Source organism: Serinus canaria, chromosome 12 (assembly GCF_022539315.1).
Source record: "Serinus canaria isolate serCan28SL12 chromosome 12, serCan2020, whole genome shotgun sequence".
In the NCBI taxonomy this organism is placed as follows: Eukaryota; Metazoa; Chordata; class Aves; order Passeriformes; family Fringillidae; genus Serinus; species Serinus canaria.
The window spans coordinates 9,522,027-9,540,988 of NC_066326.1; the positions used below are offsets into that span (position 1 = coordinate 9,522,027).

General features: G+C 41.9%; 1 protein-coding gene across 10 annotated transcripts in view; it reads right to left on the reverse strand.

Moving 5' to 3' along the window:
- Positions 1 to 593: 593 nt before the first annotated feature.
- Positions 594 to 18,962, reverse strand: part of SLC6A6 (solute carrier family 6 member 6) — an 89,117-nt gene continuing 70,748 nt past the window's right edge. For all 10 annotated transcript variants that reach the window (XM_050979368.1, XM_050979367.1, XM_050979365.1 and 7 more), the window contains 6 exons: positions 15,176 to 15,288; positions 12,377 to 12,514; positions 11,237 to 11,339; positions 10,238 to 10,338; positions 9,360 to 9,530; positions 594 to 7,661 (listed from right to left, as the gene is read on the reverse strand). In XM_050979368.1, coding sequence (XP_050835325.1) covers positions 7,521 to 7,661; positions 9,360 to 9,530; positions 10,238 to 10,338; positions 11,237 to 11,339; positions 12,377 to 12,514; positions 15,176 to 15,288 — 767 coding nt within the window. In that variant the 3' untranslated portion in view covers positions 594 to 7,520. The remainder of the gene's footprint in view (positions 7,662 to 9,359; positions 9,531 to 10,237; positions 10,339 to 11,236; positions 11,340 to 12,376; positions 12,515 to 15,175; positions 15,289 to 18,962) is intronic.

Genomic DNA, 18,962 nt, shown 5'->3' on the forward strand with positions numbered 1-18,962 from the left:
AATAGACACTGGTTTAGCCTCCATCTGTTTGACTGAAGAGCCAAAGGGCTCTAGAGGTCAGCAAGCTTGAAAAAAACAGTCCCATTCACCAGAAAAATAAATTTTGGGGTGGGTTTTTTCCTTTCTTTTTCTTCCTATTGGGCTTTTCTGACATATTTGAGCTCTCACAGTAGTTGTGCCATGTATGGGCTGGGCACTGGCTGGTGAGAAACGGCTTTCTTTGGCATCATTTGGTTTTGTAGTTTTGTTTTTTATCTCTTTGAGGTATTTTGTTGTGGTTTTTTTTCCTCATCCCCTTTTTCTTTTGCCACTTATTAACTTGTATCCCATGAATTTTTGCACTTTTACCCTTCTGACTCTCCCCTCATCCCACTGAATGAGGGGGTGAGTGAGTGGCTGTGTGTGGGGCTGTGCTGCCAACCAGGGTGAAACCATGGCAGATGTGAAGTTAGACAGTGATTACACATATTTTATATATATAGTATTTTATAAGGGCAAAAAATCCCCACAGCAACAACCCCAAAATAAGTAATAGGTTTAAAGGAAAAACTGAGCGACTCAAAGACCAAAAAAACCTGATCCAAGAGCATAGCTGGCTTATAAAGGAAAGTTTTATTTTCAGTTATAAGGTGATTACAAACTCATCTAAAAAAGCAAAGATGACTTAAAAATATCCATATACATTTTATTTATCTAAAAAGCAAAACAGAAACTGCAAAATACAAACATTTACCATATACACAAAGGCTAGGGGTTTTTAGGATTAAATTACACTCCAGGTTTTTTTTTTTTCAAATACAAATATTCCGTTGTGGAACACACAAAAAATGTTTTAAAATGTTTTAAAAATATTTTTAAGGTTTTTTTTCTTTAAAAAAAAGTTCAGATGACATTTTCAAGGAGGCCATCATCGCCCTCGCCTCCTTGCTGCATGTGCTACTCATTATCACATTACTGTAGTCACAGTTGCTAGGAATTTAAATAATTAAAAAAACACCACTGTTTTTTAGCCAAACACATCGAACAAGATGGATCACCTCTTACAATGTGAAGTCCCTGGCAACATTATCAGGTAACAATCACAACATTACACTGGAGAAAAACAACATCCTATTGAACAATGAGCACTTCAGAACAGTACTGGGATGCTGCGGTGCTGAGAGACCAGCGCTGGCTTCCAGGACAGGAGCAGGCCATGAACTGACTCAACTTGCCCCTCAGGTTTTGTTTGTTTTATCAGCCTCTCAACAGAAATTTGCCACTGTTTGGTTTTTATTTTTTTTAAATTTTTTTTTCTTTATATATTGCAAAAAAATTCAACTCTTTCTAACATCTCAGCTGCAGAAGCAGGTACATTTAGGAACAGTGTGTATCGTGCTCACTGGGCTACAGGGCTGAAGCCTTCCCCCACAAATGCACACACACACAGCACGTGCACAGCTCCTTAGCATCATTGAGTTTTACTTTTTTTTTTTAATTAGCTTTATTTTTCCCATTATTTCTTCTGATTTCTCAAGTCAGGCCACCTTTTCCCCATGCTGCAAATGTAAAAGTGAGCAGCACCATTCTGCTGTGCACTGCAGAGCCACAGGGAACAAGCCTCCCTAATTTGCCTCTTTAAAATTATCTTCAATTTACTTTACTCCTGAACTCATGGTAATTAAATTCTTACACTTCTACTGATTATTTCAAATGAGGACACATCAACAATACAAAAAGGCTGAGTCTCCCATTCAATTGCCCAACATTGCCAGCAGGGTCAGGCTCTTTTCCAGGCACAAACCCTGTCACCAAGGTTTTCCATCTTTGATGGGCATGGGTGGGTGATTTGTTTTCTTAAAGTTTTCAGCCTGCAAAATTTTGAGCTTGTCCCTGTTTTCAGGTGTCTCAAGCTATTTCTGCTCTTTTTTTAGGACATGGGTAAATTAAAATCACCAATTCCCAATGACTACTGGAAAAAAAAACCACACAAAGAATGTGACTTTTTCTGTTTATTTTTGATAGAAACAAAAAAAATTGAGATTTTTTTTTTTTATTTTCCGGAGAAGCATTGTCCATGTACACATTTCTTTTGGGCTGGCAGAAAAGAGCCACAATCTGGTGGAGGGTGTGGGGCTGGTTATATTCAGGCAGTTTTCCAGTGGGTGCTGGTGCTGGTTCTATTCAAGTCTCTCTTGAGCAATCTTTCCCATAGACTCAAATTGACTGCTAACACCATAGGAAATTTTTTGTGATTAAAATATGGAGCTCAGGGCACCTCTTTTGCACAAGTTCAAGGGTTTCTTAAATGTCGTGTCACCGAATCAACTAAATACTTTGTTTCTTAAGCTTATCTTTGATTATAAGAAATAAAACAAGCTACCAGGGTCTGACAGTTCCTGACCTTTGCTCATGCAAATATACAAATACACAACTACACGTCAATCCTAACCACAAGGCTTTGGATGCTGATTTCGGAGAAAACAAGTCCAGGGCAGCTGCCTGAACCCACACCACACCCAGCCTCCCATGCCAGGAGCCGTGTGGTGCCTACAAGGAGCCAGGAGAGCTTACAAATCAAACCTTAAGGCTTTTTTGGAGGGGCCATGATCCAGGATTTTGTTATGACTTTCCCTCTTCCACCACTCCCATTTAGGAAAGACCATTTGGACACCCTGGCAGGTTGGCTCTTTGCAGGCAAGTGGTGTCTAAACCTCCTCAATCCTCATCCTGAACAGCTTGGCAAGATTTACACACATGATTTGCAGCCTAGGAATAGAAGCAATGTCCCCACTGTGTGCGTGCATATGAGGGTGGAAGATTTCATCTACTAGTCTACTTAAACACAGATTTATTTTTATTCTTTTTACTGAAAGTGAGCAACTTCCATTGAATCTCCTTGGAAATGATGTCAGGGTCATCTTTCTTCCAAGTGTACTTGAGCTGCTTAACTAACTTGTCCACTGCATTCAATGCACAGCTTATTTAACATCTTATATACATTATGCCTCCAGGAGTGATCCTGCAGGGACCACAAGACATGGAAGCTAAAAATCAGTTATTCAAAAGTGTTCAAATCCTTCTCCCACAGCTGTAAGTTTGCCAGTGATGCAACAAGTGGGAGCTTTGAACTCAAATGTGAAAGCACAACCTCAACAAAACAGAAAGTCTCCTTAGCAAATAAAAACAGACCAGGAGGAGACTTGGAAAAGATCTATTGAATGGAGATGTCCATGTGTCTTCAGATCTACTGGAGTTATCTAACGCTGAGACAAGGAAGAGGAACCAGGAGCATCTGCAGTTGGGAAAGGAGGATGAGCACAGGGCTGGAAAGAGCTGCAGGAGGTGCTGTCCTGGCGGCGGCAGTAAAAGCTCTGCTGATGTTGTTGGGGTCCTCTTGGTGTTACAGCAACTGTAAGGCTGCATTATTTTTGTTCCCCCTTCTTTTTCTCATTTTGTCCTCTCCTCAAGAACAGCAGTGAAAATCCTTTTTGCTGAGCTGTTTCAGGAGATCACAGCTAACTCCCCTCCACCCCACAGCCCAGGAGCTGCGCTGCTCCTGCGGGGCAGCCACCAGCACTGCTCTAGATGGCAAACACAGCTGCCAGGCTTTTGTATTTTCATTTACAACACAAGAACAAATCCATTGTGGACCTACTATCTCAAACTTGAAAGTGGACTTTTCTAAGTGTGTGGATCTGTTTGGACCAGATGAAAAGGAAAGTTATAGATGAGAAGGAAAAATAGAATAACAACAACAACAATAAAAAACCAGTTCTATTTATGAAATCATACTGTTTAAACACTGAGATACAGACTACTGGTAAAGTCCCTTAGAACAGATACTCATTCAGAGAGATCATCACTAGTGACAGGTGAACTGAAAAGGTTTGGAGAATTGAGAAAAATAGGAAATAGATCAGAAAAATCTCATGGGGGAATGTTCCCCTCTACATTTCTACTATCTCTTGATTTCAGTTCAGCTGGAAATAAATACTGCTGAAACTCTGCTGTTTTCAAGCCCAGAAGACCCCATGAATACAAAGGTACATGAAACATGAAAAGGTGTGCGTGTTGTCTCGGTTTATGCTGGCTTAAATCTCAGGGATCTGGTTCTAAAGATCTCATGCCAAAACTGCACTGTTTTCCCAGATCCAAACCAGTTCATCTATAACTAGTCATGATGCTTTAACACAGAGTTCCTCATTTACACAAAACAGGTAAAATACGTCATAAGAGTAACAAGTAAATATTGGAAAAAAATCAGTTGTCTTTGCAGTCAAAATAGGTAGAAAACACAAACTTTTTTTAAAAATTATGTTTTAATAAATTTGGCAGAGGATCATGTTGAAATGCAAATTAATCACCAAGAAAAGTTTAGAAATCTGATAAAATTGTTAGGTAAAAACCCCATACTGTAAAAATGCAAATGTGCTCACTGGAACTCAAACCCCAGATAAAACAAGAATTAAGTACTTTTTTTTTTTTTTTTTTTGTTGTTGGGGAAGGGAGGAGGGGAGAGGGGAACTGTTTTCCAGAAGCAATGATTTCTTGGCTCTTGGTGAGTCCCAGCCCTCCCTTGCAGTCGTGCTGAAGAGCACAGCAGGGCCAGGGCAGCTGACACAGAGAATCTTCAGCGAGGTTGTTGCATATGTGCGAGACCTTTTCCCTTGGAACATGGAAGCGACTGATTTGAATGGCACAGTTTGTACTGAAAGGGGGCTGGGTTCTATTCTCTGGTAGTTGTATTTTGAAAGGTGTAGTATTATTCCTCTGGTTCTTCCCACTAAGGCACTCTCCACACCATGGGAGAAGCCTGAACACCCAGCTGACTTGCTGGAGACATCTTTGATGTAGCCAATCCATTTTTTCCCCTAACTAAAGCTTGTCTCAGCTCTATAGCACAAAAGTCATGTGCAAACTATAGAATCTCAAACACAGTTGTATGAAAATGTATACATATAAAAAAGAAATAAATCAAGCATCAGTGTTGCATCTGCACTCATAAAAAACATTAATTTAGACCCCCCCCTAACCTTCTACTTCCTCCTCACCCATGTCTGTTTACTGCAGACACTGACTGTAACTCAAAAATGAGAGTCCAAGCTGAAGCCCACTAAGAGAGTGGTTTTGGTTACATTTCCTTGCCTTTGATTGTTAAAAAAATACAATTGCTGCATGCATATTTCTTTATTTTGGGCACATTTGATGACACCCACTGGCTCTCAGAATTCCTCCTGTAACCTTGGGTGGTTTCTGCTACCAGCCCAGCAGGTGTCATTTAGATGTTTGCCATCTCCAGCAGTGCAAAAGTTTCCTTCACAACTCTCATAATACAGCAATGAGAAAAAAGAAAACACAATTCTACCATGGCTGGTTTTGTTGCTGCAACTCAGCTCTCTGTTGTAAAAGTATCTACAAATTCATACTAGAAAGATTTGGAAGTTATAGATAAAGCAATGTTTTTCTTTAATAATTAATAATTATTTGGTCCATCTCTTAGTTTTAAATCTCCCTGTTTCTGTTACAGGGAAATCAAGTTAAGAAATGTTTGTGCTGCTGTGGCCAGTTAGCACATGGGACAAGAAAAAATGAAATAAAGCTACTGTGTAGGAATGTTAAGAACTGTTATGTTCCTGTTTAAATAAGTGACAACCTCTGCCTTGACAGACTAAGCTTACAACAGAATAAGCAGATACAAACTCTGCTTTTATCAAGTATTTCTTCTAAATACCTTTGGACAGACTACCTGTGGTATCATAAGAAAAAACCTCTCTCCCTCTAATACAATGCCCACATGACAAGGCTGAGTTTTGCCAGAGAACCCATTCCCAGCACAACCTGCTCAAGTTAAAAAAAAGAAAAAAAAAGAAAAAAGGTTTTTGTCCACGTTTTGGACAGTTTTCAGGGATCCAATTCCCCACAGAAACATTCACCTGCACTACATGAAGTGGAAGCCCCATTCCTATACTCCTTGTAGGGGTTTCTCTTCACTTCCCAGTCTCACCTGGAATGGTACCCAGTTCCTTCTGACCAACACAAAATATTTCAGTTACGTGTTCCCTTTGCTTTAATTTAAATTCCAAAGAGCCCTGTCTCTTCAGCAGAAAAGAATCATAAATATGTTTGCCACTCTCCATCCCCCTTAAAAATAAAATAAAATAGAATAAAATAAAGTAAAATAAAATCATGGGTTAATCCAATGATGAGCAAGGAGACTGGGGCCTCTAGGTCCACTACTGCTATTTAGTCACACGGGACAAGGGACTCACTTAGTCCTTTTGTCTGTTCCTCCAACAGCAATGACCTCCCTCCCCCAAATAAATAAATAAAGCAAATCCTGGTTACTGAACTTGGAAAAGCATTTTTGAGATACATGGATGAAAAGCACCTGTTTGCTGTGTGATATTATTATCATCATTACTATTATTATTAACAACATGTCTGTTATCAATACCAGTTACACCAGGTGAGTGGTTTTGTTCCTCCTGCCAGGGATGACCTGGTTTGTGTTCACCTCTGGACAGTCAGAGTCCAGAAGTGATTCCTTTATTTTCCTGCCCAAACCAAAGTCCAAATGAGGAAGCAAACACCTTAAGCACCCAGAGAGCAGGTGCTGCTTTTCCCCTCTTGGCTGCTCTGCGCTCATCCCTGCTACCCTGGGGACAGGCTGCCCTCCCAGTTTGCAGATTTCAAGTTTACACCAGTGCCACCACACCAAAATATGGTTTGCTGGAAAACTCAGGAGCAGGTACCCAACCTCCCTGCTCACACACAAACAGCAGGCATTTCACTTATGTAAAAAAAAAAATCAATTTTAAAAACAACAACAGAAAAAGGCTGAACCATGCAAATCCTGCAAATGCCTTCCCCAAGTTCTCTTCAGCTGGTGTGACAGGGTGCCAGTGCTGTCCCTGGGAGGTACAGCCACAATACTGTTTACATCCAGCTTCTCTGCATCCCTTGCAAACTCTCCACTCCAGCTGTTTGGCTATATCCTTATCCAGGGACTGCACTAAACAAACCTGTACCCCCTCCCTGAAGTGACCCTGTCATTTACCACAGCTGAACCAGAGGGTGGAAATACTACACCTTTGAAAATTCTCTTGAAACAGCATTTTTTAAAAAAATGTATCTCTCAACAGAGCTCCTTTTGTGTGTTCTGTAGATTACCCTGCTCCCAACCATACCAGCACCTAAAATTGCTTTCTGAGACTTGAATGTATTGCTGGCAAGACAATCAATTCAAGTGGTAAGGTGTATATTTAGAGATAAAGATATATATATTTAAAAAAACCCAATAATAGTAAATTCTTGTAATATGTCTAGTCTGATATGAAATCTCTCCTTCTACAGAGAGACGTCTGCTGTGATTACCTTACAAAATATTAAAAAAAAAAAACACACACAAAAAATAACTTTCTCTGTGAGAAATAAAAATAAATCCTAGTGCAAATATAAAGCTCTGTAAACCTGGTCCTATGAGAATCTATGGTTAGTAAACGGCAGTTAAAGCAGGTTTATCCTCTCACAGAGAGAGCTCACATCATGGTTTCCACAATGATATGAGTTGGCTTGATCAATCCACCATTCGAAGTTCCATTGGGGCAGAAGGGGGTGCCACTCTCTGTTTCCTTGGACCATCGATTCACTTCCTTGGGGGCAGCCACTGCCTTTATCCTCTGCAAGAGAGAAGGAGAGCACAGGTGAGAGGAGCAGAAAAGCTCTGAGGAGAGCACAGGTGAGAGGAGCAGAGAAGCTCTGAGGAGAGCAGAGGTGAGAGGAGCAGAAAAGCTCTGAGGAGAGCAGAGGGGAGAGGAGCAGAAAAGCTCTGAGGAGAGCAGAGGGGAGAGGAGCAGAAAAGCTCTGAGGAGAGCAGAGGGGAGAGGAGCAGAGAAGCTCTGAGGAGAGCAGAGGGGAGAGGAGCAGAAAAGCTCTGAGGAGAGCAGAGGGGAGAGGAGCAGAAAAGCTCTGAGGAGAGCAGAAGGCAGGTGAGCAGAAGGCCTCTGCGTCTCCACGTGCAGGACACTCCAAGGACAGGGATGGAGGCTGTGGGAGATGTGTGCCCGTGGCTCTGTAAGGATGTGGGGATCTGTGGAGCCTTCAGCTCCTGCTCAGCTGCAGAGCCTGACTTGAGGCAGGGAAGTCAGACAGGAGCCTTTTCCAGCTCCTGCACGTTGGGTTTTCAGTGCTGCGAATGGTGTGTGCCCTCCTCCCTCATTTAGACACAGCTCTGCCTCTCAGCCCAGCCTTCTCTGCCAAGTGGCAACTTCTGTCCTACATCTCAGCTCACAAAGGAAGAACTGAATGGCATCTGACCACTGTTTACGCTCTTTCCTTTCCTAACATGGTCTTTGAGCAGTGTTTTGGCTACTTTTAGACTTGTCTCTCATGGTGACAATGAAGGCAGGAAAATTAACACTTATGCCCTGGCCACAGCTGAAAAAGGCCATTAACACTTGGATGAAAACAAACGCAAATGTTTGTGCTCTGGGATGTTTGGGTTTGGTACTTTTTTAAATTATATTCTCTTTTTTCCTAACCCAAAGTGTCCCACTTTTTTCTCCAAAAATACCTTGAGCTGCATTTAAGATCATCTTGTTAGACAAAAAGAAAACTAATCTGAAAACTTTGAAGAGAACTGCTAAGTTTCATGCTTGCACAGCCTCTAAAAACTTTCCACTGCAAGAAAAAAAAAATTACAGGAGCCCGGACTGAACTGCAAAGGGCAAGAGAGTTCCTGCAAATCCAAACCTGAGGGAATCTGCACTGAGTCTAAATCAGACACAAAGCTTTCCACATACCAAGGAAATCTGGATCCAGTTTTCAGTTTGAAATAAAATAAGCACAAATTTAAAAAGCTAAAAAGTGAAGCCCTCTGTCAAGAGGGTTTGATTTTTATTTAGCCCCCCACAGTGAAGACCATGCCTGAAAGCCACAGAATCCACAGGTGTATCTGAATTTCCTTGAAATTCAATGAGCTTTCACACAACCAGGTTTGACCCAGGTCTCTCTCTCTCCTTATCTTGCTTTTCCAGCAATTTTCAGGATGGTGCTTTTGGGTCCCTGGGGACTGGAGAAGAGAAACCTGTGACTCAGATTTACCCCAGTCCTTGAATGTTTGTCTGCACGTGGAGGTAATGATTTGCCAAGCTGGAAGCTGCACAAGTGGGACATGAGTAAAATCACTTGGTGTTTATCTGAGGACAGAAGGCTTTGTGTTTGTTCTCTTTCTACTGTTTGCCCAGAGGACAGGTGATCTTTAACAGCCTTATTTACCTTACCTGGGCAGGGTGGCAGTTTTCCAAGCATTACTTAGTATAAAACACAACAAGTTACAGCTCCCTTTCTCCTCTAGACAGACAACTGGTTGTTCTTACCTCAATGAGTGACCCATCTGACCGAATGATGCGGATGACCATCACCATAGGGATGCAGATCATGGAGGAAAGGGCAAGAACCCAGCCCAGGCCAATTGCCCAGTCTGGGTATGTGTAGACCTTGTTGTAGGTCAGTGGTTTATACTTGGCCAAAGAAAAGATAAAGCACCCCTGTGGAGGAGAAAGGAAAACAAAGTGAGGCTCAAAGAATGCTTAAAGCAGCAGGGCTCTGGTGCAACCACTGGCCCTGAGGAAGACAGGCAGTGAAAGGCAGAGCTGATGGATACCATATGTATTTTAAACCAATGGGGGAATTGTTCTTCCATTTCAATCATTGGAACAGCATCTGCATCTGCTTACAGCATCTGCTGTGTGATGACAGAGTGCTATGAGACGGTGCTGAACAGCTGCAGTACACTGCCAATTCTTCAGGGCTCAACTATTTGCTGTACACTGCAAGATTACCAGGATGTTCTTCCCACCCAATGAAGTACTTCAAGCCAAGGTCTGCCTCAGTCTAAGATGGCTAGAGTCTTTTTATTACAATGGCCTAGACATAGCACTCCTATGTCTTAAACTAGGGACTGCTCTTTGGAGAGTGAGTTTTCTCCTCATGAATGTAGAATTTTGCCAATTCTAAGAAAAATCCACTTAAACATAGCCAACTGCAATTTGTACAGGCACAGTAGAGACTAGAGAGCTGTCATGTTAGAAGCTGCCATCTGAGAACATGATGTCTTTGAGAGGTACGTTCAAGCCTTCAGCTTCTCTTTGCAAATTGGCCTCTGAATGCAACAGCCTTCCCTTGAAGAGAAGCAGTAAGAGGGGGCTTAGCACTGCCAAGTGCAAGACTTGAAAGAGCACAGGCCAGGACTCACCACACAGAGAACTGGTGTGATCACAATCCAGCTCCACTTCATCCAGGGACCAGGTCTGTATCCAATCATATCCTCAATGGCATCATAAATATTATCAGCGCCTGGAAGAATCGAGCAAATGAAAGCCCTGTAAATACTGTAGGATTAAAGCTGCTTTCCTAGGCTCCCCAAGGGGTATTTAAAGGGAAGGTGAGGATGTCAGATGTATTCTCCAAATGCTTCCCACAGCTGTCAAGTCCAAAATGATTTTCTTGAAAAGCTCAAATGTTTGTGGATCTCTCATCCCATCCTCCCCTCATTATTTGGCAGCAGGAGTGCGGTGCTGATCTCTCCTGCCCCTGTCACTCCCCCTCTCCTCTCCCCAGACTCTCTCTGAACTTCCCAGAGGGATCACCATGGGAAACACTTGACAGCAAACAGTGCACCTGCTTCTACAGAAATCTGACTTTGTTTTGCTTTTCTGAGGCAATGGAATTCATGGAGAATCAGAGAAGTAACCAGTCCTAATCAGCACACATCTGATTATTCCCCAGCCACAGCTCAGGCAGCTGGAGAGGCCACTGTCAGACCCTGGTGCTTGGCATTGCCAAAAGTAATGGGGCAGAATATACTTCCTGCTTTCTTTTTGTACTTTTCTGTTTGGTTGGCTTGTCCCTGCAGACATTGCAGCTCTGAAAGGAAATTCTCTGAGAGACAAACAGAAATTTTCACGGCTGGCCACTCTTTCAACTCTCACCTCTAAATGTAACACACTAAAATGCTTAATTGTGCCCTTATTAACTAGCAATGGAAGAATACTCATTTTTTGTGGAAAAAAACACTGGAGTTTGGATTCATCCCAGATGCAAATTTGTCTCCAAGAGGTCAGGGCAAATTTATATTAATGGCATGTATCTGTTGCTGGGAAGAAGACTCTGGGGCAGCTGATGATTAAATATTTGGCTAAAAAAAATGTCACTGACTCACCAAAAGTTATGAGATGAAAGGATTCTCACTTACCATAAACCCAGGCTACAGCAATACATTCAAAGAATGCAACCCACAAAAGGCATACACCACTAGCTGCATAGTAGTCAAAGAGTTGAAAAACATACATGCCACCCTGTAAAAGAGAGACACAATTGGTTAAGATCCAACAGGAAAAAAACCCCAAGAATTCAGGCCCAGCTCTCAGGAACATCTACCAACATATCCCAATGACTCCTGTCCAACAAGAAGCAGCATCTAGCAAACAGGTAAGGTAAATATTTGTCATTACCTTCCCCAGGGAATATGCATGTTTACTACAGGAATAACTCCAAACAAGACAATGATTAAACAAAATTAAGCCACTTAATATAATCTACGGAGACACTTAAATCTTTCCTTCTTACAAGTATTTCAGGATGGGCATTTAAAGAAACAAATGGCTGCCTCCTAACATTAACACCTTAAAAAGACTGAAAGTGAAGTCAGTTCATCAGGAGGGTCTTAATTTATTTATTGAGTGAAAGGGCTACTTTCATGAAAATAGTTCATTTTTTGTTTTATAACTCTGTTTATACTCTGTTGTTAGACTCTACTCTTACTACCCTGCAATTTCCCTTGAAAAACTGGGGTTTGGGCATCTTTGTTACAGGTGCTATTTTACCTCCCACAGTCATGCTCTTTCAGTTGTTTTTAAAATCTGACTTGGATTTTATTTTGAAGATAAATATCACAACAGTGCAGGCACTGGAACATATTCCTGTCTTGTTTACAGTAGAATAAACCAAGTGGAATTTAATTAATTCAAATCGGTGTAAGATAAAAATCTCTTTCCCTGCATGCCACTGGATGGGTTCTCAAAGTGCCCTGCTGAAGGTTTCCTCTATGTTTCATCATTTAGAACTAGATGTTAGCACTCATACTCATGTTGACTGGTACCTGAGATCAGACTGAATTTAATGAGGTTTCATGTTTCTGTTCCTCTGACTGAAAAGGGAAGGGACATATAACTCCCACTCAAAATGCTTTCAGATCTACGGATGAAAGATGCTCTGTCCATCTAAAAAGCACTTCTCCTCTGAGTCACTTATTCTTTGCAATCTTAATCACAGCTAAAACTGGCCTGAAAAATGGCTAAAGAAGAAGGCAATTTGCAACAGTGGTGCTACTTACCTCAGTCACCATAGTTAGTCCCAGAAGATAGCTAAGGAAACACACTATAGCGATGAAGATTTCCCGTCGGTAACCCTTCCTTAGGAAGGATGGGTGCAGATCAACTAATGACGTGATCTGTCCTTCAACTTCAACAAACTACAGGGGGAAAACAGCAGTGGAGATTACCTGCCATGCAGTTCATCCAGGCTCCTGCTTGAACAAACCCACCCAGCAACACCCCAGCCCTGTGCTCTGTGCTGCTCTCCATAAAGAAATAGAAGCTGTTCCTTTGTGACCCCGAGGTTGGAGCCTGGGGGGAACTTTCAGGTTGGAACAAGCTTTCAGAATTTCTTTTCATTAGCTAGAAGCCTTATGAGCTAAAAAGTGGCTCTGCAAATGCAAGCCACAAGGATGAAGGAGGCACTTATGTGCCTGATGACAGGAAGGCACTTATGTGGCTTTTATGCTGTCACTGCTCCAGATGAACACAGGATGTATGCTTGAGAAGAGGCAGGGGGAAAATGCCCAAAAAAGTCCAAACTAGGAGAGTACCTCCCAGACTTTTTCTGATGTGCCAGGAAACATCACAGATATTAGTTAGGTTAATTCCACAATTTGATATAATTCTGCTCTTGGGTCTTTTAGTGAAAATCCCGCCAAGGCAAAGCATACTGTGATGTGAAACAACACCTCTTCTTGACTGAACATGTCCTTTGTGGAGCTGTGAGAGGAGTATTTCTGACTGAGGCTCTGGGTACTTCTGCAGCAATAATAGAGGTGTTCACACAGTCCACATTCAATGATCTGGCAAACTGTTTGCACTTGTAAACTAAAAAAGAAGCTCTGAATAAATGAGCTAAGTCTTTATCTTGCTTCTTGACAACTGTATTTATACTTACTTGTCTTTGGAAAACTATACAACTGTGTAACTTGAGTTAAACAAAAAACCCAAACTGGATTTGAATAAAAGTTGAAAGTTAATTAAAAACCAGATCTTTCTGCACCTGGAAGAAAGCAACTACTGAACTTCCCCAAGTGAAACCATGGAAGGGATCTTTTGACTGATCTGTACTTTCAACCTGGCAAGGTACAAAAGCACCAAGCTCACTGAAGACATGATATGGATTGGAGGTATCCATCAAGGTTGCCTCTGTAGAAAAGACCTTCACTTTAAGTAAATACATCATCTTAACTAATAATTTATCATGGGGAACCTAAGACAGAAATTATTTCAGAAAAAGCTGATTTCCAACCTGGCACCTCATTGCTCTTACAGCACCCAGAAATGCCCTATAATAACCCTACCCTATTTCCTGAAGTTCTAGTTTGGAAATACAGACTGTTCTGCAAGCAGATTTTGTCCTCTACCAAATTTTATTGCCTCCTGTCTTGTACTTTGACTTGTGTAAAACTGGTTTTCTTTTTAAATGCAACCCTTTCCTTTGAGCTGATTTGATCTGAAACTGCTCTGGCATTTCAGAAACCTGCTTGACTGCACTCCAAAAAACCAGAGGGGTGGAGGAGAAAAATTAAGCACTCCAATTAGTTTTAATCATTCTGCACAGTGAGGAGCTTTTTAAAATTACTAGACAGCTTCCAATTTGCATAAGCATAGGGTTGCTGAACCACAGCATTGGGTACTCTCACATTTACTTAGGAGCAATTGAGAGTTGCTCAGCAGAGTTCAAAGATTAAACCATAAAGAGCAATTTAGAGTAAATGAAATGAAAGAAATGTCAGAGATTAAGTACACAACAACTGGGTAAAAATTCCATTTGCAGATCTCTCCTCATATGAGAGAGCATTTAGGCTACAGAAACATTTCATCCTTATGAATATATATATATATATATATATATAATCTTAGTGACTTTACATTTGAATGCAGAAAACTTGGCAATGAATGTGTAGTTACTGCATAATCCCTGGTCACCCATGTTTCCTTGTAAGTAGACTATCTAGAAATGATTTACAGGTTCCTTGGCATTATTTAGTCCAACATTCCTACAAGTAACCACTGGGATAAATAACCTAACTTCCTGACTGAACTTTTTGATTTTTTTCATGCTCACTAATTAATAGCAGCGTGTGCTATAAAATTAGTACAGCTGGAATCTGAGATGCTTTCTGGCCTGTCTGGAGGTACTGAATGCATGCTGCTGACGTGAAAGTCAGCAGGATCCCACATTGCTGAGCACCTCCAAGCCCAAGGCCACCAAAAAAGGCTGCAGCTTTGTCCTCCCACTGTTCTTGAAGGCACCCTGGATATACTGTACAAGACATTATGTGCTTTTTTGTACCTCATGCTGACTTTGCTTTTATTTTTTGACACTTGGCAACCATAAAACCCCATACTCCTAGTGGTTATTAATTGTTAGTTTTTAATGATGGTGTATACACCCCGCAGGTGTTCTCAATGGCACAAAGGACTCTGTGGAACAGACTACTCCAGTCCTTTATGCTTTCAAATGATTTAGCTTTTTTTTCCAAAGTAAGAAAATACTGTGACCAAAATGGTGGTATTTTGTAGCCAGACTAGGAGTGAAATTTAAGTTAGGGAGTACTGCCCTAGTGGGATAGACCTCAGTAACCCTTGATGACAAAGATTTACTGAGCAAGACAATATTATGAATCAACAGTTGTAGATTCATCAAGTGCAGCCCCTACACTAAAAAGCAACCCAGCTCTCAAGCAGCATTAGAGGTTTTCTCTTGTTAATTCATGCCTTCTCTTGTTAATTCATGCCTGTAAAACCAGCTTTTCTCAGTAAGCAGTGCTGACCCAGTAAGTCACACATCCCTTATCCATTGTACTAACCTGGCTATCCAGTCCAAGCAACAGAAGCATAATAAAAAAAAGGATTGCCCAAAAGGTGGGCAGTGGCATCATGGACACAGCTTTTGGGTAGGCAATGAAGGCCAGGCCTGGACCTAGAGAAAGAGAAAACAGGGAGGGGGGAAGGGAAGGGAAGAAAAGTAGTAAGTACCAGCTCTTGGGCAAAGGCAGCCACCCTCAAATTCAGGGATGCCTGGTTCCGTTCAGATAAATCCAAACGCAGCTGGAAATCCCAGAAATGGAAGAGTTTGGCTCTTTTATCTGAAATCGAAGCACGCATGACTACAACAGAAACCACGGGCAAACCCCCAAGGCCAGTGCTAACAGATCTCCAGTTTTAACATCTGTCTCAAACATGCCAATAATGGAGCTGTGCTACACCTGCCCTGCACGGACACAGGACAGTCTTGGGGCTGGGGGACAAGGGGTGACCCAAGGGAATGGCAGAATCCCACTGCTAGCCCACGTGGTCATGATGAAGATGATGATGATGAAACTCTTTTGCATGCAGGGAAGGGGACTCTGCTATAAACATTCCCTGGGATTTCCACTAATGCAACCACTGCCTCCCTCTGTATGCAACCTCCAAACCCTGCATGGCTTTTCTCAGCTGGGGTTTGCACTCCCAGGAGTTTGCTCCTTCTCTTCTGCAAACCCTCCCTGCTGCTCTGAGTGATCAGGCTACTCCTAATTTTATCAACTTTGAAAATTGAGAAAACTGCTGTTAGGAACTGCTGGGGTGTAAAATCACTCTGTGTAAAATTGCTTCCCCATGCTGTTACACCACCTGCCCTTATCCAGGCCAGCCTACATGGACCTGCCACGGTGACACTGAGCATCCTCAGCCCCAAGGGCAGGAGGGGCTGCAAGTGTAGGAGGACCAGCAGGGTTGGGGCTGAGTGCTTGGGGCTGAGTGCCCAGGTTCTCTGCTCTGGAACCCAAAGTGTGGAGTGCTCCTCCCTAGGTGGGGGCCTGGCCTGCCCTGTGACCTGTGTCACCTCACTCATACCCACACACGGAGCACAGGGGCAGTGCTCCTCTCCAGAGGCACCCTCACCTGCAGCCAGGTGCTATCAGCTGTCCTTTGTGAGAGCCTTTGTGGAGAGAACAAGAGCACTCCACCAGCAGGAGACAGGAACTCTGCTAATTCTGCATTTATGGCAGGCTCTCAGAGGAGATGAAGAAATTTGGTGAGGCTGACCAAAAATTCCGAGGGCAGATTACAATTCAGAGTGAAATCAGGAATGCCTGGCTCATCTGCTTGTTTACTTTGAGGAGCCTTCAAAGTGCCAGTTTTCAAGTGGATTCATGTAATTTTCAATGGGAAAAGCATTTTTTTTTAAGATGCTGAAGTATGGGGCCAAAAAAATCTTATCTCTGATCTGTACAGAAAAATCTCTAACACTGCTCTTCCTACCTCCCACTTTTCCTTTCCAACAAGAAAGATGGAAAAAGAAGCAAGAGAAAGAGGTAAAATGAGATTACTTTTTTCAAACTAAAGAAAACTTTCAGTCACTGAAAATATCTGAACATAAATAAATACAAATTAGCCAACAATCAAACAACTAATTTTATTTTAATGAAACACAACTAAGATTTTATACGACAGAGGATACCAAAAATTGGTGAATGTCTCAAATTTTGGGGAGCTTTGCTTTTTATCCCCCTTAATTCAGTGGATACAGTAGATCCTCTCTGAGGGAGAGCTGCTAACAGATGGCATTTGCAGCTGATCTGTGCAATTGATGAGACAGATGTAAAACTCTCCTCAAAATTTGCTGCAATTTCTATGCTTTGGCCAGTGAAACTGTTCTTGCACTGTGATACCAACTAATACCAAGTGCCCTAAGCCCTGAGCTATATTTTGATTTTCCCTTGAAACTAAGTGTTGAAATACAAAAAGTCCATGTGAAAGAAAATGTTCCTGGCAAGCCCTCAACCGAAACATAAATAATCTAAAATTTGTATTTAATTTGAAACCCTGTTGTTTTGAAGAGTGTTTTGCAAAAGTGAAGCACTTGTGGCTGCTATTAAAAGCCAGTGAGCACTGCCATGATCCCAGCCCACGCACTGGCTGGTTGCCATGGGGTGCTGTGGCATGGCTGGAGAGCTGCAGAGGCAGAGACCAGGCAGGCACCAGGAAACCCAAGGCTGAAACTATTGTCAGACAAGCTTAATTTGAATTTGTTTGCAAATGGAATTAAAAAAAATAAAAAAAAAAAAAAAAGAAAAAGCAGCGGCCACATGGATTAGACAGGACTCACTATGGTTTTGTTGAGCCCCCACTGCTTTCCTCTCTATCTTTAAAAGAATTTCTGAAAAGAAAAAGAAGCTGCTTATTTAAAATCTGCTTTCACTCAGGAGTCAGAAGTCTGAGTTAACTGCTGAGTAAACCTGCTAAAGCCAGAGAAGGCCAGCAGTGACCAGTGCTTTCAGCAGGAGCCAGCCCTGGCTGACAAGTGTGTCCCAGGCACATGGCACCAACACTGAATTTGGCACTGGGAAAAAATGTGGCCATGAGATTCTGCTGTCAGCAAATTTGTTGATGTTCCCGTGGCTTTCAGGAGAGCAAACAAATGGTGTCATGGATAGGGCAGGAGGAATTTAACTGGCTGGGCAGAGATGGGGTCTCAGCCCTGCGGACAACACCTTCTGCCAAGTGCTGCAGCCAAGAGGCAGCACCTCTGCTGGCTTTTGCCTGACCCAGGGGAGCAGTTCTGACCTTGTGTCAAAAGAAACCAAAAAAGGCAAGGCCAGAAAACAGAGGCTCAAGCACCTGCTGAATCCTCCTGTGCTAAGAAGAAGCAATGAAAACTTCTCCCCGTGCAGGTCCTGGGACATTCATCCCAGGGGGACCAAGGGTCTTCAGCAGCTCTGCACTTATCTCTCTGAGAAAAGCAGCAAGAAAGCACATGGGAGGGGCTCTGGATACTTTTGGATAATTTCAGTACTGTTTACTGTCACATAAAAATCACTTAGCCAATGACCAGCAGTGGTGGGCACCCACTGCAAGGTGAGACAGTTGCAATCTCTGGCCACCAGTGACATGGATTTAAATACAGGAGTAGACAACAAAATATGCAAAAAATCAAAAGCCAAGTTCAGAAGCTAGTCTGTGCCCTTGCTGTCCTTATACTGAGCTATTAAATCACTCCTTTAAAAAAAATGCTTTTTGAGGTGTTGGAAAAAGACTATTTAAACACTGAGTTAATTTGTGTTTAAAGATTACTTAACAATCCAGTGTTACTATAGAATTTTTAATTCTAGAAATGTCAGGTGACAGGAATGTAGCTGCCTCTATCAGAGATATAATAATAAAAATTAGAATAAATATTGACCAGATAAAAACCTAATGTACAAATACTTAAAAATACTACTCTTGGAATTGATCCTCCTACATATAAATAAAAAAAAAATAGGGCTATTTATGGTTCATTCAATAGGATTATTCCCTTGCTTCCTGTTTCCAAACAAAGCAATCAACTTCCAATCCAAATAAGCATTATGGCCAAGATTGTTACTAATTGCACTTGCAAGAGCTATGCCAATTGCAGCCACCCAAGAATCCAGCGGTGCCATCAATGTCATTAGTTTTTCATTAGCCCTTGTCAAGTGAGACATTTTTCTTAAAGACTTAACTCCCAGAGCCATGTGATTAGAAGATATAATGACTTTTTCATTTTAACAGCATGTTTGCAAAAGAAAGCTTTCAAATTCTATGCAGGTGAATTGAAAGTGCTCCAAAAATTAGAAAGAAATATCAAAAGTG